The 27987-nt window shown below is 46.9% G+C and overlaps 1 protein-coding gene across 4 annotated transcripts; it reads right to left on the reverse strand.

Moving 5' to 3' along the window:
* On the reverse strand, positions 1-27934 carry LOC308584067 (Golgi-associated RAB2 interactor protein 3-like). Of its 4 annotated transcripts, none has more exons than XM_081188745.1 (9): positions 27746-27934; positions 22596-22713; positions 16520-16677; positions 11085-11254; positions 9499-9757; positions 7734-7975; positions 3594-3691; positions 1200-1367; positions 1-346 (listed from the first exon to the last, which is right to left on the reverse strand). In XM_081188745.1, the coding sequence occupies exons 2-8, from the start codon at positions 22711-22713 to the stop codon at positions 1267-1269; spliced, it is 1146 nt and encodes a 381-aa protein (XP_081044871.1). In that variant the 5' UTR covers positions 27746-27934; the 3' UTR covers positions 1-346; positions 1200-1266. The 4 variants fall into 4 exon arrangements, with proteins under 4 accessions (XP_081044871.1, XP_081044872.1, XP_081044873.1 ...); XM_081188746.1 differs by having other exon boundaries at positions 1-364; XM_081188747.1 differs by lacking the exon at positions 1-346 and having other exon boundaries at positions 1326-1367; positions 7708-7975.
* Between the last annotated feature and the right edge of the window lie 53 nt (positions 27935-27987).

Below are 27987 nucleotides of genomic sequence, written 5' to 3' on the forward strand. Positions count from 1 at the left end.
TGGCAGTGAAAACAGACTTTTTAATAGAATAAAATAAACCTATCTCCACCTTCCCTCTTCCCTGAGTTCTTATTTGCAGATTCTCCTTCCTCTTCCTCTCTCCTTCTAACTTTGCTTCCAGGTTTCAAGTCCTCTCCTCTCTGAGCTCACAGAATCCAGGCTCCTGCAGACTCCAGCCTTGGGTTTTGAAGGGTCAAATCACCTAGGCAAGACAGAGAGGCGTCCATCGCCTTGCGTATCAGAGGGACAAACACCGCAAGGTTGAAGAGTTTTGAAGTACTGCAACAGCTGCTATCTCTGGACGGTGATGATAATGACGACGATGATTTCTAACTTGCCTTTCTGGCTTAGGACTCTCAAGGCACTTGGAAGTGAAAAAGAAAAATGTTAAAACAGAAAATTATTCTACGTTTTCCTTGATAGGAATGCTTCCTCCCATCTCCACCCAAATTTTCTACTGTTTTAACTTCATTGTACAAGAAGCAACCATCCGTATTCAGCAGAACACTCCAACAGAAGCACCAAATGTCTACTGAACTGCATTTAACTTTTTCAGTGCTTTCCGTTTTCAAGCAAAGGCGTCATTCCTCAAGTTGCCATGTGCCTATAGCCAGTAGTACGACTCATGCAACACATTGGTGACTAATAAAGGTAAAGGTAAAGGGACCCCTGACCATTAGGTCCAGTCGTGGCCAACTCTGGGGTTGCGGCGCTCATCTCGCTTTATTGGCCAAGGGAGCGGCATACCACTTCCGGGTCATGTGGCCAGCAGGACTAAGCTGCTTCTGGCAAACCAGAGCAGCGCACGGAAACGCCGTTTACCTTCCCGCTGGAGTGGTACCTATTTATCTACTTGCACTGGCGTGCTTTCGAACTGCTAGGTTGGCAGGAGCAGGGACCGAGTAACGGGAGTTCACCCCGTCGCGGGGATTCGAACCGCCGACCTTCTGATCGGCAAGTCCTAGGCTCTGTGGTTATGCAGAAATTGGATGCTTCTGAACCCCAGTTCCTGGAAATCAAAGGAAGGGAGAGGGCTCCTGTGCCCAGGCCCGTCTTGCGGGTTTCCCCACAAACATCAGGATGGCCCCTGTGAGAACAGGGCTCTGGACTAGCAGGGCCATTGGCTTGATCCAGCAAGTTCTTCGTCTGTTCCTGTTAACAATAAAATCTAAGAGCCACCAAAGGTCTTGCTCTGGTACCTGAGTCCCTGATTTCCCTTTCTGCTTCTTCCATAACGTTCAGGCTGAGGCCATTTCCCTTCTCTGCTCAGTTTTTTCTCTTCCCACCTTCCTGCCTTTCAGCTATTTTGGAGACGATGGAATAGAGCGTGACAATATTAAGACTGCTGGATCCTTCTTTTTTCGGAACTGCAAAAAAAGACCAAACCAGACACACATAGAGTCATACCTCATGTTACATCCACTTCATCTTACGTTCTTTCAGGTTACGTCCCGCGGCGACCCAGAAGTACCGGAAAAGGTTCCTTCCAGGATTTGCTGCTCGCGCATGCGCAGATGTGCAAAATGGTGCCATGTGCATGCGCAGAAGCGGTGAATCGCAACCTGCGTGTGCGCAGATGCACCGCTGCGGGTTGCGCTCCTTTCATGTTGTGAACGGGTCTCCGGAACGGATCCCGTTCACAACCAGAGGTACCACTGTATCTACGTAAGAGAGGAATAGCAGAGACCTTGACCATTCAGTCATTCCATTTACATTCCACCTTCCTCTTCCAAGGATCTCAAGTTGGCGTACGTGTTTGTCCTCCCAATTTTATCCTCGCGACAACCTTGCGAGGTAGATGAGGCTCAGGGATGGTGACTAGCCCAAGGCCAACCAGTGAGTTCCATGGCTGAGTGGAGATTCGAACCCTGGTCGACCCAGGTTCCAGTCCAACACTCGAACCATTACGCCACACTTTGCTGAAGTGTCAAGAAGCAATGACTGAGCTGAAAGACTACCAGGCCACCATTCTTTATGCCCAAAGTCAGAACCGTCCCCTTAGGGCAGTGGTGGAAAGCCTTTTCCATCCTGAGGCCCACATTCCGGGCAACTTCCGAAGGGCCACATGTAATTACTACTGTAATTCGCTCTATGCGGGGCTGCCCTTGAAGATGTCCCAGAAACTCCAGCGGGTGCAGAATGCTGTGCTCCTCACGGGGTCCCTGCCATGGGAGCATATTCACCCAGTGCTTTATCAGTTGCACTGGCTCCCGGTAGAGTACAGGGTCCAGTTCAAGGTGCTGGTTTTGACCTTTAAAGCCCTTTGTAGTTTAGGGCCCTTGTATTTACAGGACCACCTCTCCTGGTCTGCCCCGCAGAGGACCTTAAGGTCCATGAATAATCATAGTCTAGAGGTCCCAGGCCCTAAGGAAGTCAGATTATCCTCCACCACGGCCAGGGCCTTTTCAGTGATGGCTCCAACCTGGTGGAATGCTATGTTCCATGAGACCAGGGCTCTGCAGGATTTAACCTCCTTCTGTTGGGCCTGTAAGACAGAGCTATTCCGCCTGGCTTTTAATTTGAATTCAGCCTGATTTTTTATTTCCCTTCCCTTCTCTTCCCTCCCCCTCCCCTTTTATGAAGATTACCTGCTCTGAGACCCCACAGCTAATTCTCCCCTGGTCTCCTCGCTGGCCCAAGTAGGACCAATTCAGCCAGCTAGCCCAGGGGAAACCCAGCCAGATGGGCGGGGTACAAATAATAAATTATTATTATTATTACAGTGGTACCTCAGGTTACGTACGCTTCAGGTTACAGACTCTGCTAACCCAGAATTAGTACCTCGGGTTAAGAACTTTGCTTCAGGATGAGAACAGAAACCAGGGGGCAGTGGCGCGGTGGCAGCAGGAGGTCCCATTATCTAAAGTGGTGCTTCAGATTAAGAACAATTTCAGTGTGATGGCCTGGGAATCCGATTCAGAGGCTGAACCGGAGGAACCCCAGCCTGCACAGGAGTCCCTGCCTCCAGGGCCGGCTGAACTGGGGCAGGGCCTTGATTCTGAAGTGCCTGCACCTGTGCCGGATCCTCAGGAGCAGGCACCAGGTGAATCCACTCTGGCTCCGGAGGTGATTGAGGACCCATTGCCTACAGGTGCGCCTCTCCCAGCCCTGTCAGGGGAAGGTGAGGTTGCCTCTGGGTCCAGTAACCCTCCATCCTCTCCTGAGCTGCAGAGGCTCAGGGCAGAGAGGCAGAGGGAACTGGTTTCTCCCAGGAGGAGTGCTCGCCTTAAGGCCAGGAGAGGCGGGTCTCCTGGGGGCCGGGACCACCCCTGGCCTCAGAGAAGATAAAGGCCAGTCAGCCAGTCCCAGGTTGCGGGAGCAACGTCCTTGAAGTGCTGTTTCGGCCAGCGCCCAGTCCTGTTCCTCCAGAGTTCCTGTCCTTGCCCGGCTCCTCGCTTTGGACCTCGCTTCGCCCGTGGAGGACTGTCTGCCGACCCTCTTGAAAATCTCTCTGGAGCTAATATCGGGCCATAGTGAGGATGACGTTGTGCTTGATGGGTCTGACTCAGCCAGGAGATGTGCAGGTCCTTCCTGTAATTCTCAGTGCAGAGAGAAAGGAGGAGAGTACGCGTGGGGAATGTTTTTCTACACACCTGGGAAAACTCGCGGTGGCGGTCGAGGATTTTTGGTAGCTCTTGCAGATGAACTGCTTGACAAACTGCCAGGGGAAAAGCTTTCTGAGCTGAATAACCTAGAAATAACAACAACAATACTTAGAATCATAGAATCCTAGAGTTGGAAGAGACCACAAGGGCCATCGAGTCCAACCCCCTGCCAAGCAGGAAACACCATCAGAGCACTTCTGACATATGGTTGTCAAGCCTCTGCTTAAAGACCTCCAAAGAAGGAGACTCCACCACACTCCTTGGCAGCAAATTCCACTTTAATGGTGCTTTACGGCAAACACAAGGGCCTTCAAGGTAGGCCAGCACTGTGACCCCTCCTATTACAGAGGTGGGGTGTGTGTGTCTGTGACTCAGAGGGGGCTTCAACTGAGCCCACCTGAGGCAAAGTTCATGGCAGAGGTCTGAACCTGGGGTTTCCTAATTTGTCGCCCAGCCTCTTAGCCACCAAATCTCAGGGCAGCTGTCTACCAGCTCCATCTGGTACGCAGGCTGAGACCCTATCTGTCCGCAGACTGTCTGGCCAGAGTGGTGCATGCTCTAGTTATCTCCCGCTTGGACTACTGCAATGCGCTCTACGTGGGGCTACCTTTGAATTTGACCCGGAAACTACAACTAATCCAGAATGCGGCAGCTAGACTGGTGACTGGGGGCAGCTGCCGAGACCATATAACACCGGTCCTGAAAGACCTACATTGGCTCCCAGTACGTTTCTGAGCACAATTCAAAGGGTTGGTGCTGACCTTAAAAGCCCTAAACGGCCTCAGTCCAGTATACCTGAAGGAGCGTCTCCACCCCCATCGTTCTAACCGGACACTGAGGTCCAGCGCCAACGGCCTTCTGGCGGTTCCCTCATTGCGAGAAGCAAAGCTACAGGGAACCAGGCAGAGGGCCTTCTCGGTTGTGGTGCCTGCCCTGTGGAACGCCCTTCCAGCAGATGTCAAAGAGATAAACAACTACCTGACATTTAGAAGACACCTGAAGGCAGCCCTGTTCAGGGAAGTTTTTAATGTGTGACATTTTAATGTATTTTTAATCTTTGTTGGAAGCTGCCCAGAGTGGCTGGGGGAACCCAGTCAGATGGGCGGGGTACAAATAATAAATTATTATTATATTATTATTATTTCTTTGTTTGCTATGGCTCGTATCCAGCCAAGCCAAAGGCTTGGTCTGAGTTCACACTGCACCTTTAAAGCACATTCAAAGGAGATTTTTCACCCTCAAAGAATTCTGGGTGCTGTAGTTTGTTGAAGGTTGCTTGGAACTTGCAACTCTATGAGGGGTAAACTTCAGTGCCCATAATCCTTTGAGGGAAAGGATGTGCTCTGATATTTTTTTAAAAGGCATTGTGTGTACACAGTCCGACTCTTGACTAATCAAGACCATTGATTTCAAAGGGTCCACTTTACAACATAGCCGGATACTACCCTACATTAATTCTATATGCTGTAAAAATATCTCAAGACTTTTTCCAATTTCCTTCCTCATGAAAACATCACCTGAAAAAAATTACCGGTAATTGCAAGTTTTTATTTTATTTAAAAAACCTTAATAATCTGGATTGTTGCTTTCAAGGCTTTGGCAAATTGCCCTTTTTGGAAAGATTTTTCTTAGACTAAATGTATCTAAAGAGCAAATCTCAAATGACTATATATATATATATATATGGATGGCATGGTTTTATTTCTCATACAGATATTGCAGCAAATCTTCACTCATCGCCACCAGTAAATGCAAATGCCTGGGCCATTTAGGTCCTTTATTCTCAGTAATAATGGAACTTACAAGTAGAGAACATTTTTATTTTTTTAAATAAATCTTTATTATTTGTAAAGGGAATATTTGCATGAGTCAGTACTTCATTATCTCTTTGTAGCTTTGTACTTTTATCCTTCCAATCTGTGATGCTTTTATGATTTAAATTTTTGATTCTTTGCTGCCCCCCACCTTTATTATGCTTGCACTATTTTTTGTTAATAAATTAGTTAATTGAAATTTTTATTCTACAACTAACTGACATTTATCGGTTCCACTTGCCTAGGCTTGTATTGTTTGCTATGTCACTAATTTTAACTTATGAAAATTATTTTTCCAAAATGTGGGGGGCGGATTTTTGGAAAATATAGCAGTGGAAGATTTTCTAGAAAATGCCCTCCTCCCCAGAACTGGTTAAGTTTGCATTTTAAATCTGCAAGGCTGCCATCATCCACATCTGGGAATGTTGTCAGCCGTTACATTAGTGACAGCTGGACGATGGTCCGCCAAGGGTTTATTATCCCATTATACATGCCTTGGTAAAGATGAGCACATTGTAATGAACTCTACGTGGGGCTTCTCTTGAAGATCATTTGGGAAAATCATTGGGCCCTAAATGCAGTTATTAACTGGTGAAGGTCTCACGGGTCGTGTGACGCTGATGTTGAAACAGATCTTCGCTGGCTGTGTCTTTGTTTCCCTGCTAAATTCAAGGCCCTGCTGAAAGCCCAAGACGTGTCATCAAATCACAGAACTGAACCCCCTGCAAAGCAGGAATCAGAGCTAAAGAATCCCTGTCAAATGCCCACCCAACCTCTGCTTTAAAACCTCTAATGAATTGGAGCTGGACCATAAAGAAGGCTCATCGCCGAAGAATTGATGCTTTTGAATTATGGTGCCGGAGGAGACTCTTGAGAGTCCCATGGACTGCAAGAAGATCCAACCTCTCCATTCTGAAGGAAATCAGCCCTGAGTGCTCACTGGAAGGACAGATCCTGAAGCTGAGGCTGCAAGACTTTGGCCACCTCATGAGAAGAGAAGCCTCCCTGGAAAAGACCCTGATGTTGGGAAAGATGGAGGGCACAAGGAGAAGGGGACAACAGAGGACAAGATGGTGGGACGGTGTTCTCGAAGCTACCAGCATGAGTTTACCAAACTGCGGGAGGCAGTGGAAGACAGGAGGGCCTGGCGTGCTCTGGTCCAGGGGGTCACGAAGAGTCAGACACTACTAAATGACTTAACAACATCAACAACTTGGCTGCAGGTGAAGACTGTCTCAACAACCCCACCGCAAGAACTCTAAATAACATCGGAGCGTTTCTGTCCTCTGTTCCTCTCTACCAGCCTTCCCAATAACATTTTATTACTTTTATTATTCCCTGGATTTCTGATTCCTCCGCAAGAAACGTTGGCAAGATAATAGCATCGTAGAATCTAGAGGGGACCCAACCAAGGGTCATCTAGTCCAACCCCATGCTGCAGTGATAACTAAAGATTCCCTGACAGATGTCTGCCTGTCTTCTGTTTAAAAGCCTTCAGTGGATAATCAAATCTTCGAATTGTAGAGTTGGAGGGAACCCCAGGGTCCTCTAGTCCAGCCCTCTGCAGTGCAGGAGTCACAGCTACCGTATTTTTCGCTCCATTGGACGCACCGGACCATAGGAGGGGGAGAACAGGGAAAAAAATTTTTTTCTTGTTCTCCCCCTCTAAAACAAGGTGCGTTCAAGGTACATTCACCGGAGCTTGTGGGGCTGGCGGTGGGGGGAAGCGCTGCTTTCCCCCACCGCTAGCCTCAAAGATCCCTGAAGCCTTTGGAGCGCAGCGCCCCGCTGCCCTACAGAGGTTTGCGCGCAGCCGTCCCCAAGCTAGAGCAGCGAGATGGAGCCCTCCGTCTCGCTGTTCTGGCTTGGGAACAGCCTTGCTAGCTTCTGCAGGATAGTGGGGTGAAGGCACCGTCCCCAAGCTAGAGCAGCGAGACGGAGCGCTCCGCAGTGCTCCGTCTTCCTGTTCTGGCTTTGGGCTTAGCGGCGCAGCCTGCATTCGCTCTATAGGACGCACACACATTTCCCCTTGATTTTTGGAGGGGGAAATGTGCGTCCTATAGAACGAAAAATACGGTAAATAATCCTTGGTAGATGGCCATCCAACCTCTGTCTGAAAGGATGATATGGATGACCAGCTGACCAAGTGGTTAGAGCAGCCTTCCCCCTACCTGGCGCCACGCTCGCTGGTGGGAGTCGCAATCCAAGACATCTAGAGGGCACCAGATTGGGGAAGGCTGAGTCTGAGACACGGCGTAGGAAATGTAACGATTCAACATTAGAGGCACCTTGTTCCGTCCTCTTCTGGTCTTACTTGGGTGTCTTTGGCACTGTGTGGACGCTGTCGTAGATCTCATAGCTCTCTGCCCTCACATACAGGTCCCTTAAGCTATAGTGGAAGGGTCCTTCTGCCTCTATCGCTTCCCTCTCCTCTGCGGAATACTCCTCTTCCTCAAAGAGGACGCGGCTCTCGACAGGGCTTTTCGCTGCCTCCTCTTTCTCTTCCTCCTTCTCCACCTCCTCCTCTTCTGGCTCCTCTGGAAGAGGAGAAACCTCCTGGAGTTCAGGGTGTAAGGGGAAAAAAGGGAAGGAACTAGTCAGATGTAGCAGAAAAGTCTGCAGGGGCAGATAATTTTTTAAAAATGTGTTTATTTACATTCCTCATGCAGGAGCCCAAGGCAGTAAACGCACCACGATAAAACAACTCTTTAGTTGTTTTGAATTAATTTTATAATGGATGATTTTAGAGTGTTGTGCTGTGTTGTACTGTTGTACTGTTTTATTGTTGTTAGCTGCCCTGAGCCCGGCTTCGGCTGGGGAGGGCGGGATATTAATAAAATTTATTATTATTATTGAAATATACTCAGAGTCGCAAAGTGATTTCATGCTCTTTATTCAGCTCATAGTGGTGAGGAGGGATGAATGAAAGTCCCCTCACAGTATCTGCTTTATATACATTATTTACACAATGGGCTGCACATGATTGGCTAATTCCGGAATTCTACTGTAAGCCAATCAGGTTGTGGATTCACTTCTATCTGGAGCAGGATTGGGTGGTTCCTGCGAACCAATCATACTGCTGCATTGTTCTAGGACCAATCAGACTGCTGCATTCTGAATCCTATTGTTCTAGGACCAATCAGACTGCTGCTGTTTGGATCCTATTCAACTCAGTACATAACAATTATTATTATTAGTTGCACCGTCTACTTTCCCCAAGCAACTGGTTATTGCATCATTGCTTGCTTTTGTCACCAAAGAATTGTAGAGTTGGAAGGGACAAAGAGGGTCACCGAGTGAGTGCAGCCTCCTCCATGCATGAATCTTTTTGCTCCACACAGGGCTCAAACCCATGACTAAGAGACTGAGAGACTATTCCTCTACCAACTGAGCTGCCTCTCTCTCTCTCTCTCTCTCTCTCTCTCTCTCTCTCTCTCTCTCTCTCTCAGAAAATGAAATAAAAAGAAGGAAGGAAGGAAGGAAGGAAGGAAGGAAGGAAGGAAGGAAGGAAGGAAGGAAAGAAAGAAAGAAAGAAAGAAGGAAGAAAGAAGGGAGGGAGGGCGGAAGGAAGGAAGGGAGGGATGAATGAAGGAAGGAGGAAGAAGGGAAGGAGGGAGGAGGGAAGGAAGGAAGAAAGGAAGGAAGGGAGGGAGGAAGAAGGGAGGGAAGGAAGGAAGGAAATAAAAGGGAGGGAGGAGGGAAGGAAGGAAGGAAGGAAGGAAGGAAGGAAGGAAGGAAGGAGGGAGGGAGGAGGGAAGAAAGGGAGGGAGGGAGGAAAGGAAGGAAAGGCAAGAAAATGACATATGAAAGGGGGGAGAGGGAGGACATAACTAAAACTCTATGGTACCATGAGCAAATTAAAAGGAAAAACACAATAATTTACATTGTCATTCCTTGCAAGCCTTTTCCCACCTGCCTGGGAGGGCCAGACATTGGCAGGATTGGCAGCGACAGCAACAGCAGATAGAGTCTAATGTTTTATCCTCTTGCTAACTACACTGCTTCAAAGGGTGCCTGCAACTCCCCTCGCCCAATTCTGGCCCCAAAACGCCCCCCTGCGAAGTCTTGCTCATACTCACAGCTTCGTCGTCGCTTGGGAAGACGCGGATGCTGAGGTTCTCCAGGACGGCGTAGGATTTGGGTTGTGGTTTCAGGTAGCAAGGGGGCGGGTGCTGGAGAAGGTAGACCAGGGAAAGCCAGCGGTCAAAGACGGGCTCCTCTTCCTCGCTGGTCGCGTGAAACCGAAGGTAATAAGTGCGCCCATTGATCAGCTTGATCTTGATGATCCGCTTCTCTGGGTCGTGAATGGAGATGCGCACATATCTCAGAGGGATGAGTCTGTAGTGGCAGCAGAGAGGATGCAGAAAGAGAATATTCAGGGCAACTCAGCAGAAGGATGCGGGGAGCCACTGCCTTGTACTGAAGGAATGGGTTTCCCAAAACCCAAAACTGACTGTGCAGGCAGTTTTAAACTGCACCAAAATCCCTATTTTCCCTTAGCTAAAATGCACAAACTTGAGCTGTTGAGCAAATGTATAACAAGAACACAGCTCTCTCCCTTATCGGTCCGTGGCGGCAATGAGTGACCTTGCCAAGTTCCAGTAGAGCAGGGATGATGTGTCTGTACCTTATCTTATGTGCTGACCACAAAAGACGCACAGACCCAATCTGGGAACAGCGCCAGAGCGTATTCTTGGAGATGACGACCTCTTCCTCCAAGATAAGAGTAGGAAGAGGAATTCCCTTTTATGGTTAAGAATACCAGAGCAAGAACATATGTAATGTCAACCTGCTGACGTGGTTGGGTTTATATGGGAAGGAGGGAGAGGGTGCCTGGAGGATATATATACTGCATGAAACTTGTCATTTCTTTGGACTTGCTGTGGACTTGATCACGCAAGTGACTTCTGCTATCCGGAGAGCAGAATAAACTCTTTCTTTGAATCAACCTCAGTGTCATTTGACTTCCTTCCTCCTGTCCCGGAGCAACGCAGACCCAATCGGTGAACTCCAATAAGGCTACAGTACCTAAGCCAAGAGGACCGATCCATCTAGCTTATCAAGACAGATAAAAGAAAGCCCTTCTTGCAGGGCATACTTAACCTGTGGAACTACCTCCCACAGGAAGCAGTGATTGCCACCAACTTGGATGGCTTTAAAAGAGGAACACACAAATTCATAGGGGAGAGGGCTATTGTTGGCGATTAGCCAGGATGGCTCTGTTCTGCCCAGTGGTGAAGCTGCACGCTCCAAAGAATGGATGGTTTTGAATTCTGGTGCTGGAGGAGACTCTTGAGAGTCCCATGGACTGCAAGAAGAAAAACCTCTCCATTCTGAAGGAAATCAGCCCCGAGTGCTCACTGGAAGGACAGATCGTGAAGCTGAGGCTCCAAGACTTTGGCCACCTCATGAGAAGAGAAGACTCCCTGGAAAAGACCCTGATGTTGGGAAAGATGGAGGGCACAAGGAGAAGGGGACGACAGAGGACGAGATGGTGGGACAGTGTTCTCGAAGCTACCAGCATGAGTTTGACCAAGCTCCAGGGGGCCATGGAGGACAGGGGTGCCTGGCGTGCTCTGGTCCAGGGGGTCACGAAGAGTCGGACACGACTAAACAACTAAACAACAACAACACAGAAGTACTTGGACGTGATGCCTTAACTTACCTGGTGAGCATTGGTTCCTCTGTGTCCTCAGAGGAGACTTTGCCAGCAACAACAGGGCGAGCAATAAACATCAGGGTGGGTAGTGGCAGCTTGATGTTGGTGGAGGCAATGCCAATGATGGCCTCGTTGCACTGGTTGTGCATGAAGATTTGCCGGCCCCTTTTCGTCACCTGGGGTAGCAGAAATAATAAAAATAACAATAGCAATAGCAACAGCAACAGCAGCAGCAGCAGCAGCAGCAACAACAACATATTATTATTATTATTATTATTATTATTATTATTATTATTATTATTATTATTATTAATACCCCGCCCATCTGGCTGGGTTTCCCCAGCCACTCTGGGTAGCTTCCAACAAAACACTAAAATACAATGACCTATTAAACATTAAAAGCTTCCCTAAACAGGGCTGCCTTCAGATGTCTTCTAAAAGTTTGGTAGTTGTTGTTCTCTCTCTCTTTTTTTAAAAAAATAATATTTATTACTTTTAAGCCTTACAAAAAGGAGAAAAGAAAAAAGAAGAAAAAAGAAGAAAAAGAAAAAGAAAAAATATATAGTACAATATATAAAAAATACACAACACAACATTAACACATTAAACAAAACGAAAGCAAAAACAGTTCAAAACACACACATCATACCATCTCAATATCCTCTCTTTCATTCCCTTGTTTCATCGACCTCCTCTCACCTCCCTTTTTGTATTCCATTTCTATTAATTATTTCAGCAAATCCTTTCCATCTTTCTCTATTTTCTGTCATATGATTATCTTAACATATTTTAACCTTATTTTCCATTAATACTATAATACTTATTTATGCTTAATTCCTTAAAACATTTCTACTAAAGCCGTATAATTCCCTTCCAACATTTTTCTAACACTCATTAATTTTACATTATTTCCATTTATAGATTTTAAACTTTTTCCAATATTCTTCCACTGTCTCTTCTCCCTGGTCTCGGATTCTGCCAGTCATTTCCGTCAATTCCATATAGTCCATCAACCTGGTGATCTTCTGTCCGAGGCTCTTAACTCTTTTCCAAGTCCCTTCTGCAGGTCTTCTTCATATTTATACATGCACTTTACTTTGTCTTCTCCTGATCTTGTTCTTTTTTTCCTTCCTTTGATGCTGAAAAGTAGATCTCGGGGAAATTCCCACCTAGCAATGTTTTTATTCCTTCTCGACAAGTCAGCCAAATCTCCATAGTTAAAACTAAAATTCAAAATATATTTCCAGTCGTATTTCAAAGTTCCTCCAAGTCTGGCGGTCCCCACAATTCCAGTCTCCTCCTGACCCAAGTCCAGGTCCCAAAGGTCAATATATCCCTGCATGAAGGGATCTATCCAACTTTCCTTCTCCAGTCCAAGCAGGGCTCCAATCCTCAAAGTCTGACTTTCTCTAAATTCAGTCATAAAAGGCATCAACTTATAGTAATCAAATTGCATCTGTGAGGCTGGGGCTCTCTCCCTCTCCACTTGTGCTACTTTAGGTTCCACAACAACAACTTTCTCCCCCGCCTTCTCCTCAATTTGCCATGTCAAAGTAGGTCCCTGTATCGATTCCTGAATAGCTTCTGTATTAATATTCACCTTTTGTCCCAAATTAGTCACTTTTTGTTCCAAGTTATCAATTTTTATAATCATCACATCCGTCTGCTTATGGAGCTGTTCCAGTGAGTCATTAATCTTACATAATGCAACCACTAAGGCTTCTTCTGTCAACATTCTTAACAGTCCAAGGTCAATCCCAGATTCTCACAGTCTTATCTTGCAGCTGGAAATTCCCCCAGCTCAGCTCATGTAACAATTTCAAAGGCTTCCTCTAGGGGGAAACAATTTCTATTTGTATCAATCCTTTTAAGCACAGTTCAAGCAATAAAGTTAGTTTCAATTTTCAATTACTTTTACTCCTTTTTTAACGCAGAAGGAGACAATGGAAACAATGTATTTCTCTTCTTTAACTTACTGTCAACAAACGATCTATTCACAGGCAATGAGCATATCCAAAACTTCAGTCTTACTAGCAGCCCGTTTCCAGGTTCAGAGCGGTGGTAATTTGACTTTCTTCACTCTCTCCTGCAGGCTTACGCGGTCTAAAATTTTCCCCCTCTTCTCCTGCTTCCAAGGGGGGTTTGATGATTTTAGCCTATGGAAGTTTAATCCTTTATCAAAAGCTTTCCAAGACTTTAGCTTGCAGCCTCTTTGCTTCAGTCTATTTACAAAAGGGGAAGGCGGACTTCCTGTTTGAAACCTCCCCGTTTCGGTGCCAAATTAAGACGTTTAAAAATCCAATTTTCCGTTCTACTCACGGGTAGTTGTTTTAAGATCAAATTGTCCACAGGAAAAAGTCAGCGCCCTCCGGCAACAGCAGTGCGGCTTCACTCCGTGAAAGCAGTAGTCAATTTGAAGCACCGCGCCACTCACCCCACGTCACTCCAGATCCCCGAAACCGGGTTTCCCCGCGAGTAGGGGAGGCGCAAAAGGTGCCAGCCGAATCCCACGTTCACAGGCTTCTCCCGCCTGTGATTTTTTGTGGGTCCCCGCCTTCGCCCTGGCGGCCAGACCCTAATTTCGACGAAGCAAATTCCTCCCGATCAGAGGAATTCAGCCATTACCGGAGGCGCTAGCCCGGAAGTCCACCGGTAGTTGTTGTTCTTTTTGACATCTGGTGGGAGGGCGTTCCACAGGGCGGGTGCCACCACTGAGAAGGCCCTCTGCTTAGTTCCCTGTAACTTGGCTTCTCGCAGCGAGGGAACGGCCAGAAGGCCCTCAGCACTGGACCTTAACGTCTGGGCAGAATGATGGGGGTGGAGACGCTCCTTCAGGTATACTGGGCCGAGGCCATTTAGGGCTTTAAAGGTCAGCACCAACACTTTGAATTGTGCTCGGAAATGTACTGGGAACCAGTGTAGGTCTTTCAAGACCAAGATTACCATAACCAAGAGTACCATAACTGTTGGAGAAGGTCTTGCCAAAAAAAAACAAAAAAGCTCTCCTAGATTAGACTAGGAGGCTGATCTGTCAGGGACTGGCTGGATGAAGAGGAGTGGTGGACAGCAGCAGCTGGGGAATCCCTAGGGAAGCCTCAAAAGTGTGGGATGTAATCCACTGGGAGCAGTCAAGTGCAGCATTCCTTGTTTTCCTAGAGTGGACATGCAAGGATATGTTTGGTCCAGCCAGGCGAAACTTCCTGTTCCTCCTGGCCTGGAGCATCCTTCCTCTTGCACGTGGCTAGTAGGTGGATGTGACCTTTCCAGACCTGGTAAAAGGACAAGGCAGGCTGTCACTCTCTCTCTTTTCCATCTTCCGATCGATACGATACGATACGATACTCTTTATTGTCATTGTCCCATACAGAACAATGAAATTGAAAAAATCTACGTCAGACATTCAAAACCCAACAAGCCTGCTATCCCAGCTATCCCAACCTGGTTAACCCCCTAAAAACTCTGATACCCCATTTTTAAATACAATATACTCCCATACAGACTACTTTACACTGAGTTTAAAACCAAAATCGCATTTGGGTAAAAACTGTTTCTCAGGCGGCTAGTCCTAGTCTTCATAACCCTGTACCTTCTTCCAGAAGGCAGAAGCTGAAAGAGATCATTTCTGGGGTGCGCACTATCCTGCGCTATCTCTGCTGCTTTCTTATGGCACCTGGAAGCATAGATTTGATCCAAGGTGGGAAGAGTGCACCCAATTATTCTCTCCGCAGTCTTTACAACCCTGGACACCATTGTTTTCCCCTCTGACCGTGCAACTCCCAAACCACACACACAGACCATAAGTTAATACACTCTCAACAGTACAATGGTAAAATGCCATCAACAGGTCCTTTGAAAGATTGCTTTTCTGGAGGATTCTCAGAAAATATGACCTCTGCTGTGCTCTTGTCACCAGGTCTTTGCTGTTTTCTCCCCAGGTTAGGTCATCTCTCAACTCCATTCCCAGAAATCGAAACACTGAGACCTGTTCCACGCACTTCCCCTCAATAATAAGTGGCTGAATATTCAATTTACATTTCCTAAAGTCCACAATGATCTCTTTTGTTTTCTTTAAGTTAAGGAGTAAGTTGTTTTTCCTGCACCACTCCCCCAACTGCTCAACTTCCTTCCTAGAGGCCGCCTCCCCCTCTCCAGCCGTGATTAAACCAACCACCGTTGTATCATCTGCAAACTTAATGATCTTATTACTGGGGTATTTGGGGGCACAGTCAGCTGTATAGAGCGTATATAAAAGCGGGCTCAACACGCACCCCTGCGGCGTTCCCGTATTCATGTTGAGATCCGCAAAGACGTGGGAACCTTTCGTCCCGCGAACTTCCCCAACTGTTAACTGCAGTCACTAGGTCAACCCACAGATGGGGTAAACCTGTTTGCATATGGTTGTAACTTTAAGCCTTAAGCCTGCCTTCAGGGATCACGCTCTGCTCTGCCTGATCGTGAGTAAACTTTCTTTTTGTTCTTTATGAATAAGACTGTGGTGTCTTTATTCTTTAAGGAGGGATTCAAGGGGCCTTACAAGGAAAATATTAGAACACATTTCAAACTGGACAAGCCAGATTGTACTGTGTATTGTGTATCCTCTCCTGCCGCCCTGAACATACCCACAAAAAGAAGCTCAGGTCCCAGGGTGTGGTGGTGGGACACTGAGGACACGTCAGACGGGGGAGGAAGGGAGGAATGGTTGGGTGCTGAAGAGGCAACAGGCTTTCGTAAGCAAGAGGAGCCAGGCGCAGAAAGCGGTTCAGATTCAGCAGATGAAGCAGAGGTGGAGAGAACACAGGCTGCAGAAGCTTGCTGCTCCTACTGTATAAGCTCAACCTTGTCTCCAAGGACACGGAGGTCTTTGTAGCAGAACAAAGAACACAGACACACACCCCACATAGTTTGAGGCTGGGAAGGAGACTTAGAGGAAGTAGAAGGCAAAGGCCTCCAGTTCTGGCAACTGCTTCATAGGGGCCAGTCCTGTCTGTACACTGTTTCCTTGAATAAAGAGTTAACTTTTCTGCTCGTCTCTGCATCTTCGGTGATGACCTGCATCTGAACCAGCCCTGACACGATTTCTGGGTCAACCTTGTCACTTCCATCTTCAGGAGAGACGCTCTTACTGCCGTAGGTTCCCAAGGCTTCTTTTACATTTCCCTTTATTGTCCTAGAATTGTAGAACTGTCTAGTCCAACCCCCTGCAACTTGCTCTGACAAGCTATAGGAACAGAGGAAGCTGGCCATTTGTCCATTTGGCACAGTATTGCCTACACTGACTGGTAGCACCTCTCCAGCCTCTCCCAGCCCTACCTCGTGATGACCAAACCTGGGACCTTCTGCATGCAGGACAGATGTTCTGCCACTGAGCCACAGCAAATAGGATGCTGGGCTCCAGAGTTAGTTGAGGTCCTTGTAGGTCACCTCTCTGCAGTTCCATTTACCTGGAAGAAGCTGCTCTCGAACATGGCAACAGACCGGAAGTTCGGGTATTCTCCTTTCCCGAGGTATTTCTGCAGAACTGTCTCAATCGGAGACTGGGTCAGAGAAGAGAAGTCAATGTTTTCATGGGGGCTGTGGAAGAACTTCAGGATGCGGCCACCTGCAGGGGGAGATTGCACAGCCTCAGCATTACATGCAAAAGAGTGCAGTTTTTAATAGTAGTAGTAGTAGTAGTAGTAGTAGTAGTAGTAATAGTAATAATAATAATAATAATAATAATAATAATAATAATAATTTATTTATACCCCACCCATCTGGCTGGGTTTCCCCAGCCACTCTGGGCGGCTTCCAACAGTAATACAGTAATGCATCAAACAGTAATACAGTAATGCATCAAACATTAAAAGCTTCCTAAACAGGGCTGCCTTCAGATGTCTTCTAAAAGTTTGGTAGTTATTCTTCTCTTTGACATCTGGTGGGAGGGCGTTCCACAGGGCGGGTGCCACTACCGAGAAGGCCCTCTGCCTGGTTCCCTGTAATTTGGCTTTTCGCAGAGAGGGAACCGCCAGAAGGCCCTCGGCGCTGGACCTCAGTGTCCAGGTAGAACGATGGAGGTGGAGACGCTCCTTCAGGTATACTGGGCCGAGGCCGTTTAGGGCTTTAAAGGTCAGCACCAACACTTTGAATTGTGCTCAGAAACGTACTGGGAGCCAGTGTAGGTCTTTCAAGGCTGGTGTTATGTGGTCTCAGCAGTTGCTCCCAGTCACCAGTCGAGCTGCCGCATTCTGGATTAGTTGTAGTTTCCAGGTCACCTTCAAAGGTTGCCCCACAGTAGTCCAAGCAGGAGATAACCAAAGCATGCACCACTCTGGCGAGGCAGTCTGCAGGCAGGGAGGGTCTCATCCTACGTACCAGATGGAGCTGGTAGACAGCTGTCCTGGACACAGAATTGACCTGTGCCTCCATGGACAGCTGTGAGTCCAGAATGACTCCCAGGCTGCGCACCTGGTCCTTCAGGGGCACAGTTACCCCATTCAGGACCAGGGAGTCCTCCACACCCGCCCGTTCCTGTCCCCCGAAAACAGTACTTTTGTCTTGTCAGGATTCAACCTCAATCCGTTAGCCGCCATCCATCCTCCAACCGCCTCTAGACACTCACACAGGACCTTCACCCTCTTCATTGGTTCTGATTTAAAAGAGTAATCCCATCAAACTGAATGGATCTCACTTCTGAGTAGACATGTCTACACAAGATTGGACTGTTGTGTGTTTTGGTTGTTTAAAACAGGTTTTTGTTGTTGTTTGTTTTCCTATGTCTGTTTTTTTTCTGTATTCCCCTTTCCTCCCCTTTTACATATTCTATTCTTTGTTTTAAGATTTCTGCAAACTGCTCTGGGAGGTTGTTGAAAAGAGTTATATAAATGCCGGAAATAATAAATTGCTTATTAAAGTATATGAAGCTCTGCTGTTCAGCCTGGACACTGAGGTCCAGCTCCGAGGGCCTTCTGGCGGTTCCCTCATTGTGAGAAGTGAGGTTACAGGGAACCAGGCAGAGGGCCTTCTCGGTGGTGGCGCCCTCCCTGTGGAACGCCCTCCCACCAGATGTCAAGGAAATAAGCAGCTATCTTACTTTTAAAAGACATCTGAAGGCAGCCTTGTTTCGGGAAGTTTTTAAATATTTAATGCTGTATTGTTTTTAACACTCGATTGGGAGCCCCCCAGAGTGACTGGGGAAACTCAGCCAGATGGGCGGGGTATAAATAATAAATTAATATTATTATTTGCATGTGCACAACACGTTTAATTCAACCACTTTTATTTTGGAGAATAAAGCAGTCCCAGAATGGTTTCGCTAACCATGTGGAACAGATAAACTGCAATTTAGTTGTCACACGCTGTATTTTGTTCTCAAATTTCAGCAGCGTTAAAATCTTCCATCATTGTTCAAGGGCCCCCTGTCAAAAATGGCACCCCTAAAACCGCCTCTGCGAGGTAGACCATTGGTCTGATGCAGTACTTACAGTGGTACCTTGGTTTTAGAACAGCTTAGTTTATGAACAACTTGGAAATAGAACGCTGCAAACCCGGAAGCAGGTGTTTTGGTTTGTGAATTTTGCCTTGGGAGCGGAACATGTACCGCTTCCTGTTGAGTGTGTTCCATTTGTAAATCGAGTCCTCCGCTGCTAATCGGGCTTCCTGTTGAGTCTGGCAGCTGTTGAGTCCCAAGCACCCACGCAACACTGAGGTAGTATTTGGAGCTTTTGTTTTTGCGATTAATTTTTTACGTTTTTCCTTGTGTGGCTTTTTCGTTTTTTAAACTGTGATTTGTTCCTCGTTTTATGGGACTGACATGTGACTTGTGACTTGGTTTTTGTGACTGTGGCTTGTGACTTGTTTTTTATGACTGTGTGGAACCCAGTTCAGCTACTGATTGATTGTGTGACTGCGGAAATGGATAAAAGCCCCCCATCCAAACAAAGACTATCATCAGTGCACGTAAGAAAAGAAAAAAAGAATTTTTATCATCTACAATACTGTCTAAGGGACGCGGGTGGCGCCGTGGGTTAAACCACAGAGCCTAGGGCTTGCTGATCGGAAGGTTGGCGGTTCGAATCCCCGCGATGGGGTGAGCTCCCATTGCTCGGCCCCTGCTCCTGCCAACCTAGCAGTTTGAAAGCATGTCAAAGTTCAAGTAGATAAATAGGTACCACTCTGGCGGGAAGGTAAACGGCGTTTCCGTGTGCTGCTCTGGTTCGCCAGAAGCGGCTTAGTCATGCCGGCCACATGACCCGGAAGCTGTACGCCGGCTCCCTCAGCCAATAAAGCGAGATGAGCGCCGCAACCCCAGAGTCGGCCACAACTGGACCTAATGGTCAGGGGCCCCTTTACCTTTACCTTGCAATACTGTCTTATTTATTTCATAGTCCAGCACAATGATTATTGCTTTCATTTTATGGATCAATGGTCTCGTTAGATAGTAAAATTCATGTTAAATTGCTGTTTTGGGGGTTGTTTTTAAAAGTATGGAACGGATTAATCCATTTCGCATTACTTTCCATGGGAAAGCGCGCCTTGGTTTTAGAGCGCTTTGGTTTTGGAACGGCTTTCCGGAATGGATTCAGTTTGGGAACCAAGGTACCACTGTATAAGGCATCTTCCTAGGATGATAACAATCCATGCACATGATGTATCAGGCTGCTAGCGCATGAAAGCTTAAGCTATAATCAATCTGTTTGTGATGAAGGTGCTCCGAGACTTTTGGGTTTTTGTTGCTTTTATTTTGCAGAGACAGACTTGGCAAGGCTGCTCCTCTGGTCGATGAAATATTTGCAGTGTCTAGCAGCCAACAAATAAAGCATGAATCCAGCCTCGCCATTTATAACAGTGACATTTCCTATCAACACCTGTCCTCACACTAGCAGTAACACAAAGGTAGAGAGAGTCAGAGATAGGATCTATAGATTCAGCTGTGCAGCATCTGTTTTGCACTGTGTAGGGCAGCCAACCTGGTGTCATCCAGATGTTTGGGCCCACAACACCCAGCAGAGTGCCGGGGCTGGGGATCATGGGAGTTGTAGTCTAAAACATCTGGCTTGGGGAAAGAGAGCGGCAATAATAATAATAATTTATTATTTATACCCCGCCCATCTGGCTGGGCTTCCCCAGCCACTCTGGGCGGCTTCCAAAAGAATATTAAAATACTATAATACATCAAACATTAAAAGCTTCCCTAAACAGGGCTGCCTTCAGATGTCTTCTAAAAGCCTGCTAGTTGTTGTTCTCTTTGACATCTGGTGGGAGGGTGTTCCACAGGGAAGGCGCCACTACCGAGAAGGCCCTCTGCCTGGTTCCTTGTAACTTGGCTTCTCGCAGTGAGGGAACCGCCAGAAGGCCCTCGGAGCTGGAGCTCAGTGTCCTGGTAGAACGATGGGGGTGGAGACGCTCCTTCAGATATACTGGCCCAAGGCCGTTTAGGGCTTTAAAGGTCAGCACCAACACTTTGAATTGTGCTCGGAAACATACTGGGAGCCAATGTAGGTCTTTCAAGACCGGTGTTATGTGGTTTCGGCGGCCGCTCCCAGTCCCCAGTCTAGCTGCCGCATTCTGGATTAGTTGTAGTTTCCGGGTCACCTTCAAAGGTAGCCCCACATAGAGCGCATTGCAGTAGTCCAAGTGGGAGATAACTAGAGCATGCACCACTCTGGCGAGACAGTCCGCAGGCAGATAGGGTCTCAGCAATGGCTTTTCCCACCTGCCTTCCCCCACCCCCTCCAGCCCGAAGAGCCTTTCTCAGTCCATGACTTTGGGAACAGCAGAAGCAGCTGGGAAGGGATAAGACAAGGACAGGGATATCTTATAAAAATAATTTTATGGGCATTGTGACTTGTCATTACTATAGTAATTCTTTTGTTGTTGTTTAGTCGTTTAGTCGAGTCCGCCTCTTCGTGACCCCCTGGACCAGAGCACGCCAGGCGCTCCTGTCATCCACTGCCTCCCGCAGTTTGGTCAAAAGTAATTCTTTACTTTTCCAGAAAAACATCTACTTCTGCCTGGAGACAGACAGGTCGTGCATCCACAGCAGTGGCCAGAGGAGGAATGACCGCTGGGAGGAGCAAAGAGAGAAGAAATGCCAAAGAAACTACTCTATTCCAAACTTAAAAATGGAAAGCGTAGTGCAGGTGGTCAACAAAAGAGGTTTAAAGACTGTCTCAAGGCAAATCTAAAAAAATGTAGTATAAACGCCGACAATTGGGAACCACTGGCCTGCGAGCGCTCCAGTTGGAGAACAGCCTTTACCAAAGGTGTCATGGGCTTTGAAGACGCTCGAACTCAGGACACAAGGGAGAAACGTGCTAAGAGGAAGGCACGCTTGGCAAATCCACACCGTGATCAACTCCCACCCGGAAACCAATGTCCCTACTGTGGAAGGACGTGTGGGTCCAGAATTGGACTCCACAGTCACTTACGGACTCACTGTTAAGACCGTGTTCATGGAAGACAATCTTACTCAGCTACGAGGGATCGCCAAAGAAGAAGAAGAAGTTAAACTGTGGAACTCACTGCCACAAGTGGCAGCAATGGGACCAAAGTGGATGGCTACAAAAGAGGGTTGGACAAATTCATGAGGATGTAGCTATCAGTGGCTACTACTAAACACCGACAATTGGGAACCACTTGCCTGCGAGCATTCCAGTTGGAGAACAGCCTTTAGCAAAGGTGTCATGGGCTTTGAAGACACTCGAACTCAGGTGTCAGGGAACTGACATTGGAGCCAGAGGCGGAGGGAAGGCTCCCAAGTGATGCTGGAGAGGGACCCAGCAGGGAGAGAGGCAGCTCGTTAGCTGGGGAAGGAAATCAGCGCAACACCAGGGATAAAGGGGGGCAGATGGGGGAATCGGCGAGAGGGCTCCAGGACTCCTCGCTGGACACCAGCGGGGAGAGCACAGGTCCTCCGCTACCCACACCCTCCCTGTGCAGAAGACGTCCGCGCAGGGAGAGTAGGAGACTTGGCGTCAAACAGCTTTTATGCTGGAAAAGGTTTAAGAAACGCCCACTGACGGATTCTGCTAGGGACTGAGGCAGCCACGAAGTGAAGGGCTGTCCAGACAGAAAAGGTTTAACAAGGCAACATAGCCAGGAGTGGCGGCAACTTACGCATGAGCAACCCCTATATTCATTACATCAGGACACAGGGGAGAAACGTGCTAAGGGGAAGGCACGCTTGGCAAACCCTCACCGTGATCAACTCCCACCCGGAAACCAATGTCCCCACTGTGGAAGGACGTGTGGATCCAGAATTGGCCTCCACAGTCACTTACGGACTCACTGTTAAGACCGTGTTCATGGAAGACAATCTTACTCGGCTACGAGGGATCGCCAAATAAGATGTAGGATGCAATGCTTTTTAATCCCAGTTGCTGGAAACCACAGGAGGGGAGAGTTGCATTTGTGCACTGATCCTGTTTGGAGATTTCCCACAGGCATCCGGTCAGCCCTTGTGAGAAGAGCATGCTGGACTAGATCCAGCAGCCTCTTCTTACCTGTGCATGTTCTTAGGTACAGAGCACCTTGACTCACCTGCATGGCCTTGGAGACAGGCCTTTCTCCCCTTATGATCTTCTCTGTCTGACGCAGGCGACCTCGGCCGGCTGTTTTCTCCCCTTTGAAAGCCTGGGATCCTGGACAAAATTGACATCTGCACAATAGAAAGGTCAGAAGTGTTGGAATTTGGGGGATATCCTGTGCTGACCTGGATGTTTGTTTTTTTTAATAATTTTTTTGTCCCCCCCCCCAATTCTTTATAATCACACTTTCATCCAGGGATGTCGAATAACTTCCCAAAAAATCATTCAGTTGAAAACCTAACAATAACATGCGTCAAAATCATCCTATTAGTTATACATAACAGTAATACTTTTGTCCCTTCTCATTTATCCTAATTTTCCCCCTCCCTTCCTCCCTCCCCTTTAACCCCTCCCCCCAAAACTTGTTCTTTCTTCAAATCTTTAACCATGTGCACAGATTATTCATTCTAATTTGGATGCTTCCCCCAGTGCTATCCAATTCCTATAACTTGTCCACTGATTCAAAATCTTTTGACATTTGTTTTCCCCTGAATCTTCCGTCATTACCTGTTCAAATATATCAGATTGTATAGTCACTCCATTTTTCCATTGTCCATTTATCCTTTTCTTTCCATCCTAATGCAATAATAAGCATTGTTCCACGCCCTGGAATGCGTGCCACACCCCTGGAATGTTTGCCACGCCCCTGGAATGCATGCCACGCCCCTGGAATGCGTGTCACGCCCCTGGAATGTTTGCCACGCCCCTGGAATGCATGCCACGCCCCGGAACCCACACTACGCCCCCCTGGGCAGCATGCCATGCCCTGTGGGATACGTGCCACGCCCCCTGAGACGCATGCCACGCCCCCTGGGATGAGCGCTGCTCTGGGTACCGGAGCAGGTCGCTTCACCTCTGGCCACGGGGCCTTGGAAGTGAGAGTGACCAGCTGCCCTGTTCTCTGTCAGCATGAGGGGAAGGCAGAGCAATTGGCTGCCCTGGGACTGAGATCATCGTGCGATACCAGGGGTCCCTTGAAATCAGTTGCCTTGTTCTCCCTCATGCAAGGAGCGATATATTTCTGCATATTGCCAGGTCAAAATCGTTATCACGGTGTGATTTCTCATTTTAAATGTATTTTAAAGATTTCCTTGATTTACAAAGGTATGCGCAATGTCTCTCTCTCGTATCCCCCCCATGTAACTTTTTATTTTTTTTATTTTTTACAAATCAGTTTCATTTGTTCAGACATCAGGGGGCCACTAGGGGGCGCATCGGAAGATGGCTGACAATAACATCTCTCCGACCCACACGAGGTAATTTGGAGGCTATGATGGGAGTAATTAGCCTCCCTACCCCCCCAGGATGGTGGGGGGGACTGTCCTTGCCTGCTGTGCCCTATACCACCCCCGAATTTGTGGGGATGGGGGCACTAGGCACAAAGCCCTCCTGTGGGATTCCAGCACTCCTGGACGCTGCAAGAACTTCAAAAGAAACAATTTGGATGAAGGAATGCAAATATTTCAAGGAAGGAGGGGGAGTAAAGACAGCTAACAGAAGAGATCTCTGATAAAACAAGACAAGAATAAATCATGAGAAGATACGCCAAGATACGGTATGGCAAATGACTGATGGGGGCGGGGGGAAAACCTTCCTTTCTTTCCTTATGTGATTAAACAAGAATCCCCTCCCCCCACAAGTCAGAAATGTCGTTTTAAGGACTTAAGCTGTGGATTTAAGGCTGTGTGGAGATACACTTTCGAACCAAAGCATGTTTTAATAAGAGCGTGGAATGTATAAGGGCTTTGGAATGACACAGTTAAAAATGCCGTCGCCATATTGGGAAGTTCTGTCGGAGGTCTTGAGTCTGGGAGGAGAAACAGAGAAATAGAGCTGCTTTTATATTGCGGGTGAAACTCCTCAGAGGGACTTAAGAGCGACAGTTCTGTAATTAATGATGGAAAGAGTGCTGTTATCTATGAAGGTGATGATATATGGAAACCATCTCGATTTGAGGATTGGAAGAACGGAAAAATTCACACAGGATTAATATTGGTGTTTATCGGCTTAAGGAGACTATCAGAAGAGATCATAAAGAAAAAAGAGAAAATATATGAACAAGATGTGATGTGGAAACAGCAAGATATGACTGGATAGAATTATGAACTCTGTTTGGACTGATTTGGTCTGATTTGGACATTAATGCAGTAGCAAGAAGATGATCAGAATCCCCCTTCGGATCTTGAAATATGGGTCCCCCCAACAAAATTTAAAATTTGGCTTTGTAATTTGGAATTTATGTGATGTGATTTAATTTGATTTGATCGGCCGGTTAATAAAAATTATTTTTAAAAAATAATAATTTGTTCAGACATCAGGAAGAAAAGGGGGAAAGAAGTGGAGGGGGGGAAGTGAGTGGGGTGGGGTCAGGTGGTGATGTTTCTATTTTACTTAATATATGTGGGGTTTGGTGTCAGCGTTGCTTGTGCAGGTTCTCTGCTGTTCACTTGTGTTCCTTTGGTGGTGAGAGAGGTTGGGGTTGGCCTAGGGTGTGGCTGTTCGTTTGTGGTTGGCTGTGGTGGTCTTTGTTTTCGTGTGTGAGTGGGGTGGGTGGGTGTTTTGGAACAGGTTAGCCATATTGATTTGTATGCTGTTGGTGGGTTTTTGTCATTGTCTTGTTGGGCTGTGTAACTGATTTTGGCCAATATAGTGAAAAACCGCACAGTGCTAAAACAGATCCACATTCTCTTCTGAGCAGGGGCCACAGGCAAAAGCGATGATTATTTTGAATTTGCTTTTCTGACTATATCATATGCCTTGTGAGCCGGTGGCATATGAATGCTTGTTTCAAACAATAAATAAAAGTGGGTTTGTGATCTCACTATGCGAAAACAACAAAAAATTAGTTGTGGGAGGGGGGGAAGGGTGTGTTCTGTGGACCCCTTGGGGTCCCGAAACCCTAATTGGGAACCACTGGATTAGAGAATTGCAGCTGGAACTTCTGTGTGCTTGCTGAGAAGGAAGACCCACGAAATTGCAACCTTACAGGATTACAGTCAGAAACTACTCAGCTGCACTTGGAATTAAGTGCTGGCTGTTTGCAGTTCAGTCTGCTAATTAAGTAGCTAATTGAAGTGTGTGAGGTGTGGAAACCTCATTCTAGAAAGCAATTAATTACGGCTGAGAGCCAACAGATCAAGGGAAAGGACTTGTGGGGCAGGATGTGAAATAGTTTGAAACGGGAAACATGCTAGGGAGAAAGGAAGTTTGCCCCAAAAAGGGATGTTGGAGAATTCCGATGGGAACGGAAATGGCCAATCTTCACTTATTTGCCCCACGTCCAGAATAGAAAGCCAGCCAATGAATGCGAGCTTTATTTGATGTCACTGCTTCTTTCAGTCCCCAAATGATAAGTAATTGATTACATGCCCCCCTCAGTTGCACTGAGTGAGGGGGACTAACATAATAACAGCCTAGTTTACATAATTTGTCTCATTAATTACATAAGTTATAGAAATTAACCGCAGCACAGAACAATATTGATAATGTAGTTTTTGTTGGAAAGTGATCTGCAGTAGAATGGAAACAGCGATGCATGTGATCTGTCCCGTGAGACCAGGGCCCTGCAGGATTTAACCTCCTTCCGCAGGGCCTGTAAGACAGAGCTATTCTGCCTGGCTTTCAATTTAAACTTAGCCTGATCTTTTATTCCCCTTCCTTCCTTCCCTCCCCCTCCCCTTTTTATGAAGATTACCCGCTCTGGGATCCCACAGCTAATTCTCCGCTGACCCAAATAGAACTCATTTAGCCAGTTAGCCCTGGTGATCATCTAATGTTTATTGGATGGATTTCTCCCAAAATTGATTTTTGATTTTATTGTTATTCACGTTTTATACCGTATTTTATGCTGCTTTTATAGACTCAATTAAGTGTTTTAAATTTGTTGTTAGCCGCCCTGAGCCCGGTTTTTTGAACCGGGAAGGGCGGGGTATAAATAAAAATTTATTATTATTATTTATTATTACCTCGTGTTACGTACGCTTCAGGTTACAGACTCCACTAACCCAGAAATAGTACCTCGGATTAAGAACTTTGCTTCAGGATGAGAACAGAAATCGCACGGTGGCGTGGCAGCAGCGGGAGGCCCCATTAGCTAAAGTGGTACCTCAGGTTAAGAACAGTTTCAGGTTAAGAACGGACCTCCAGAACGAATTAAGTTCTTAACCCGAGGTACCACTGTATAAAACCAGTTTCCCCACTGAAATGCAAGAGTGCTGCCATCTTTGTTCAGAAATTCCTACTTATTTTCATTTTCATATAATACTGTATCTGAATTGTAGCAAATTCCACAGCAATATAACTCCAGATAGTTTATTGCTCTTTACCTCCAGTTATACTCAGTCTTGCCCTTTATCTGTGTTTCTGAATTTGTACTCATATTTATTCCCAATAATTCTATTTCCCCTGTATTAACCTTATATCCTACCTGGGGTCCCACAGGCATCAAAGTGTTGTTCTGTTTCCATTGACTATGGCAAGGCTTAGTTAAGGCAATAACGAAACATCATCTGCCTATTCCCCCCCCCCTTTTAATCACTATAACCTTGTTTCCTCTTATTTTGATTGCTGTGAGTTTTAATACAAAAGCAAATAAGGGCAGCAACACAGGAAGACTTGTTTTGTTCCTTTCGTTAAGTTAATTGGTTTCGATGTGAACTTTTCATTGTTCTCCATTTTCAACATTCGTCCCAGGTGGGGATTTGAACCTGGGTCTCCCTCAGCTTCTAGCACAGCGGTTCTCAACCTGTGGGTCCCCAGATGTTGTTGGACTACAACTCCCATCATCCCTGAGCTCTGGCCTTGCTAGCTAGGGGTGATGGGAGTTGTAGTTCAACGACAGCTGGGGACCCACAGGTTGAGAAAGGCTGTTCTAGCACAACACTCAAACTTAGCCTTCCCCAACTTGCTACCTTCCAGATGTTTCAGACCACATCTCTTATCCCCACAGCTGCTTATTCCTGCATTGCAGGAGGGTCAGACTAGATGATGCTCAGTATTCCCTTCCGACTCTACAATTCTGTGGTTCTTTATCACGACTCTGCTGGAGGATGTAAAGTCTTATACTCTTATACCTGGAGGATGTAAAGTCTTATACTCTTATACCTGTAGGATGTAAAGTCTCTCCCTGCTTGGAATAAATCCAGGGCCCCAGAATTCTCTTCAGCTCCACGGTTAGGGACAAAACCAGGTTACTGGGATGCCTTGAAGGGTCTGCTCTTCCTACATCTGCAGCAGGCGAGCTGAACTGCGTCCAGCCAAGACAAGGGGGTGGTGGGCTTCATTTCTCCCCAGCCCCTCCTGCACCACCATTGTGATGTCACAATCCCACCATTGCATCACGTCAT

Source organism: Podarcis bocagei (genome assembly GCF_964188305.1).
Source record: "Podarcis bocagei genome assembly, chromosome: 3".
In the NCBI taxonomy this organism is placed as follows: Eukaryota; Metazoa; Chordata; class Lepidosauria; order Squamata; family Lacertidae; genus Podarcis; species Podarcis bocagei.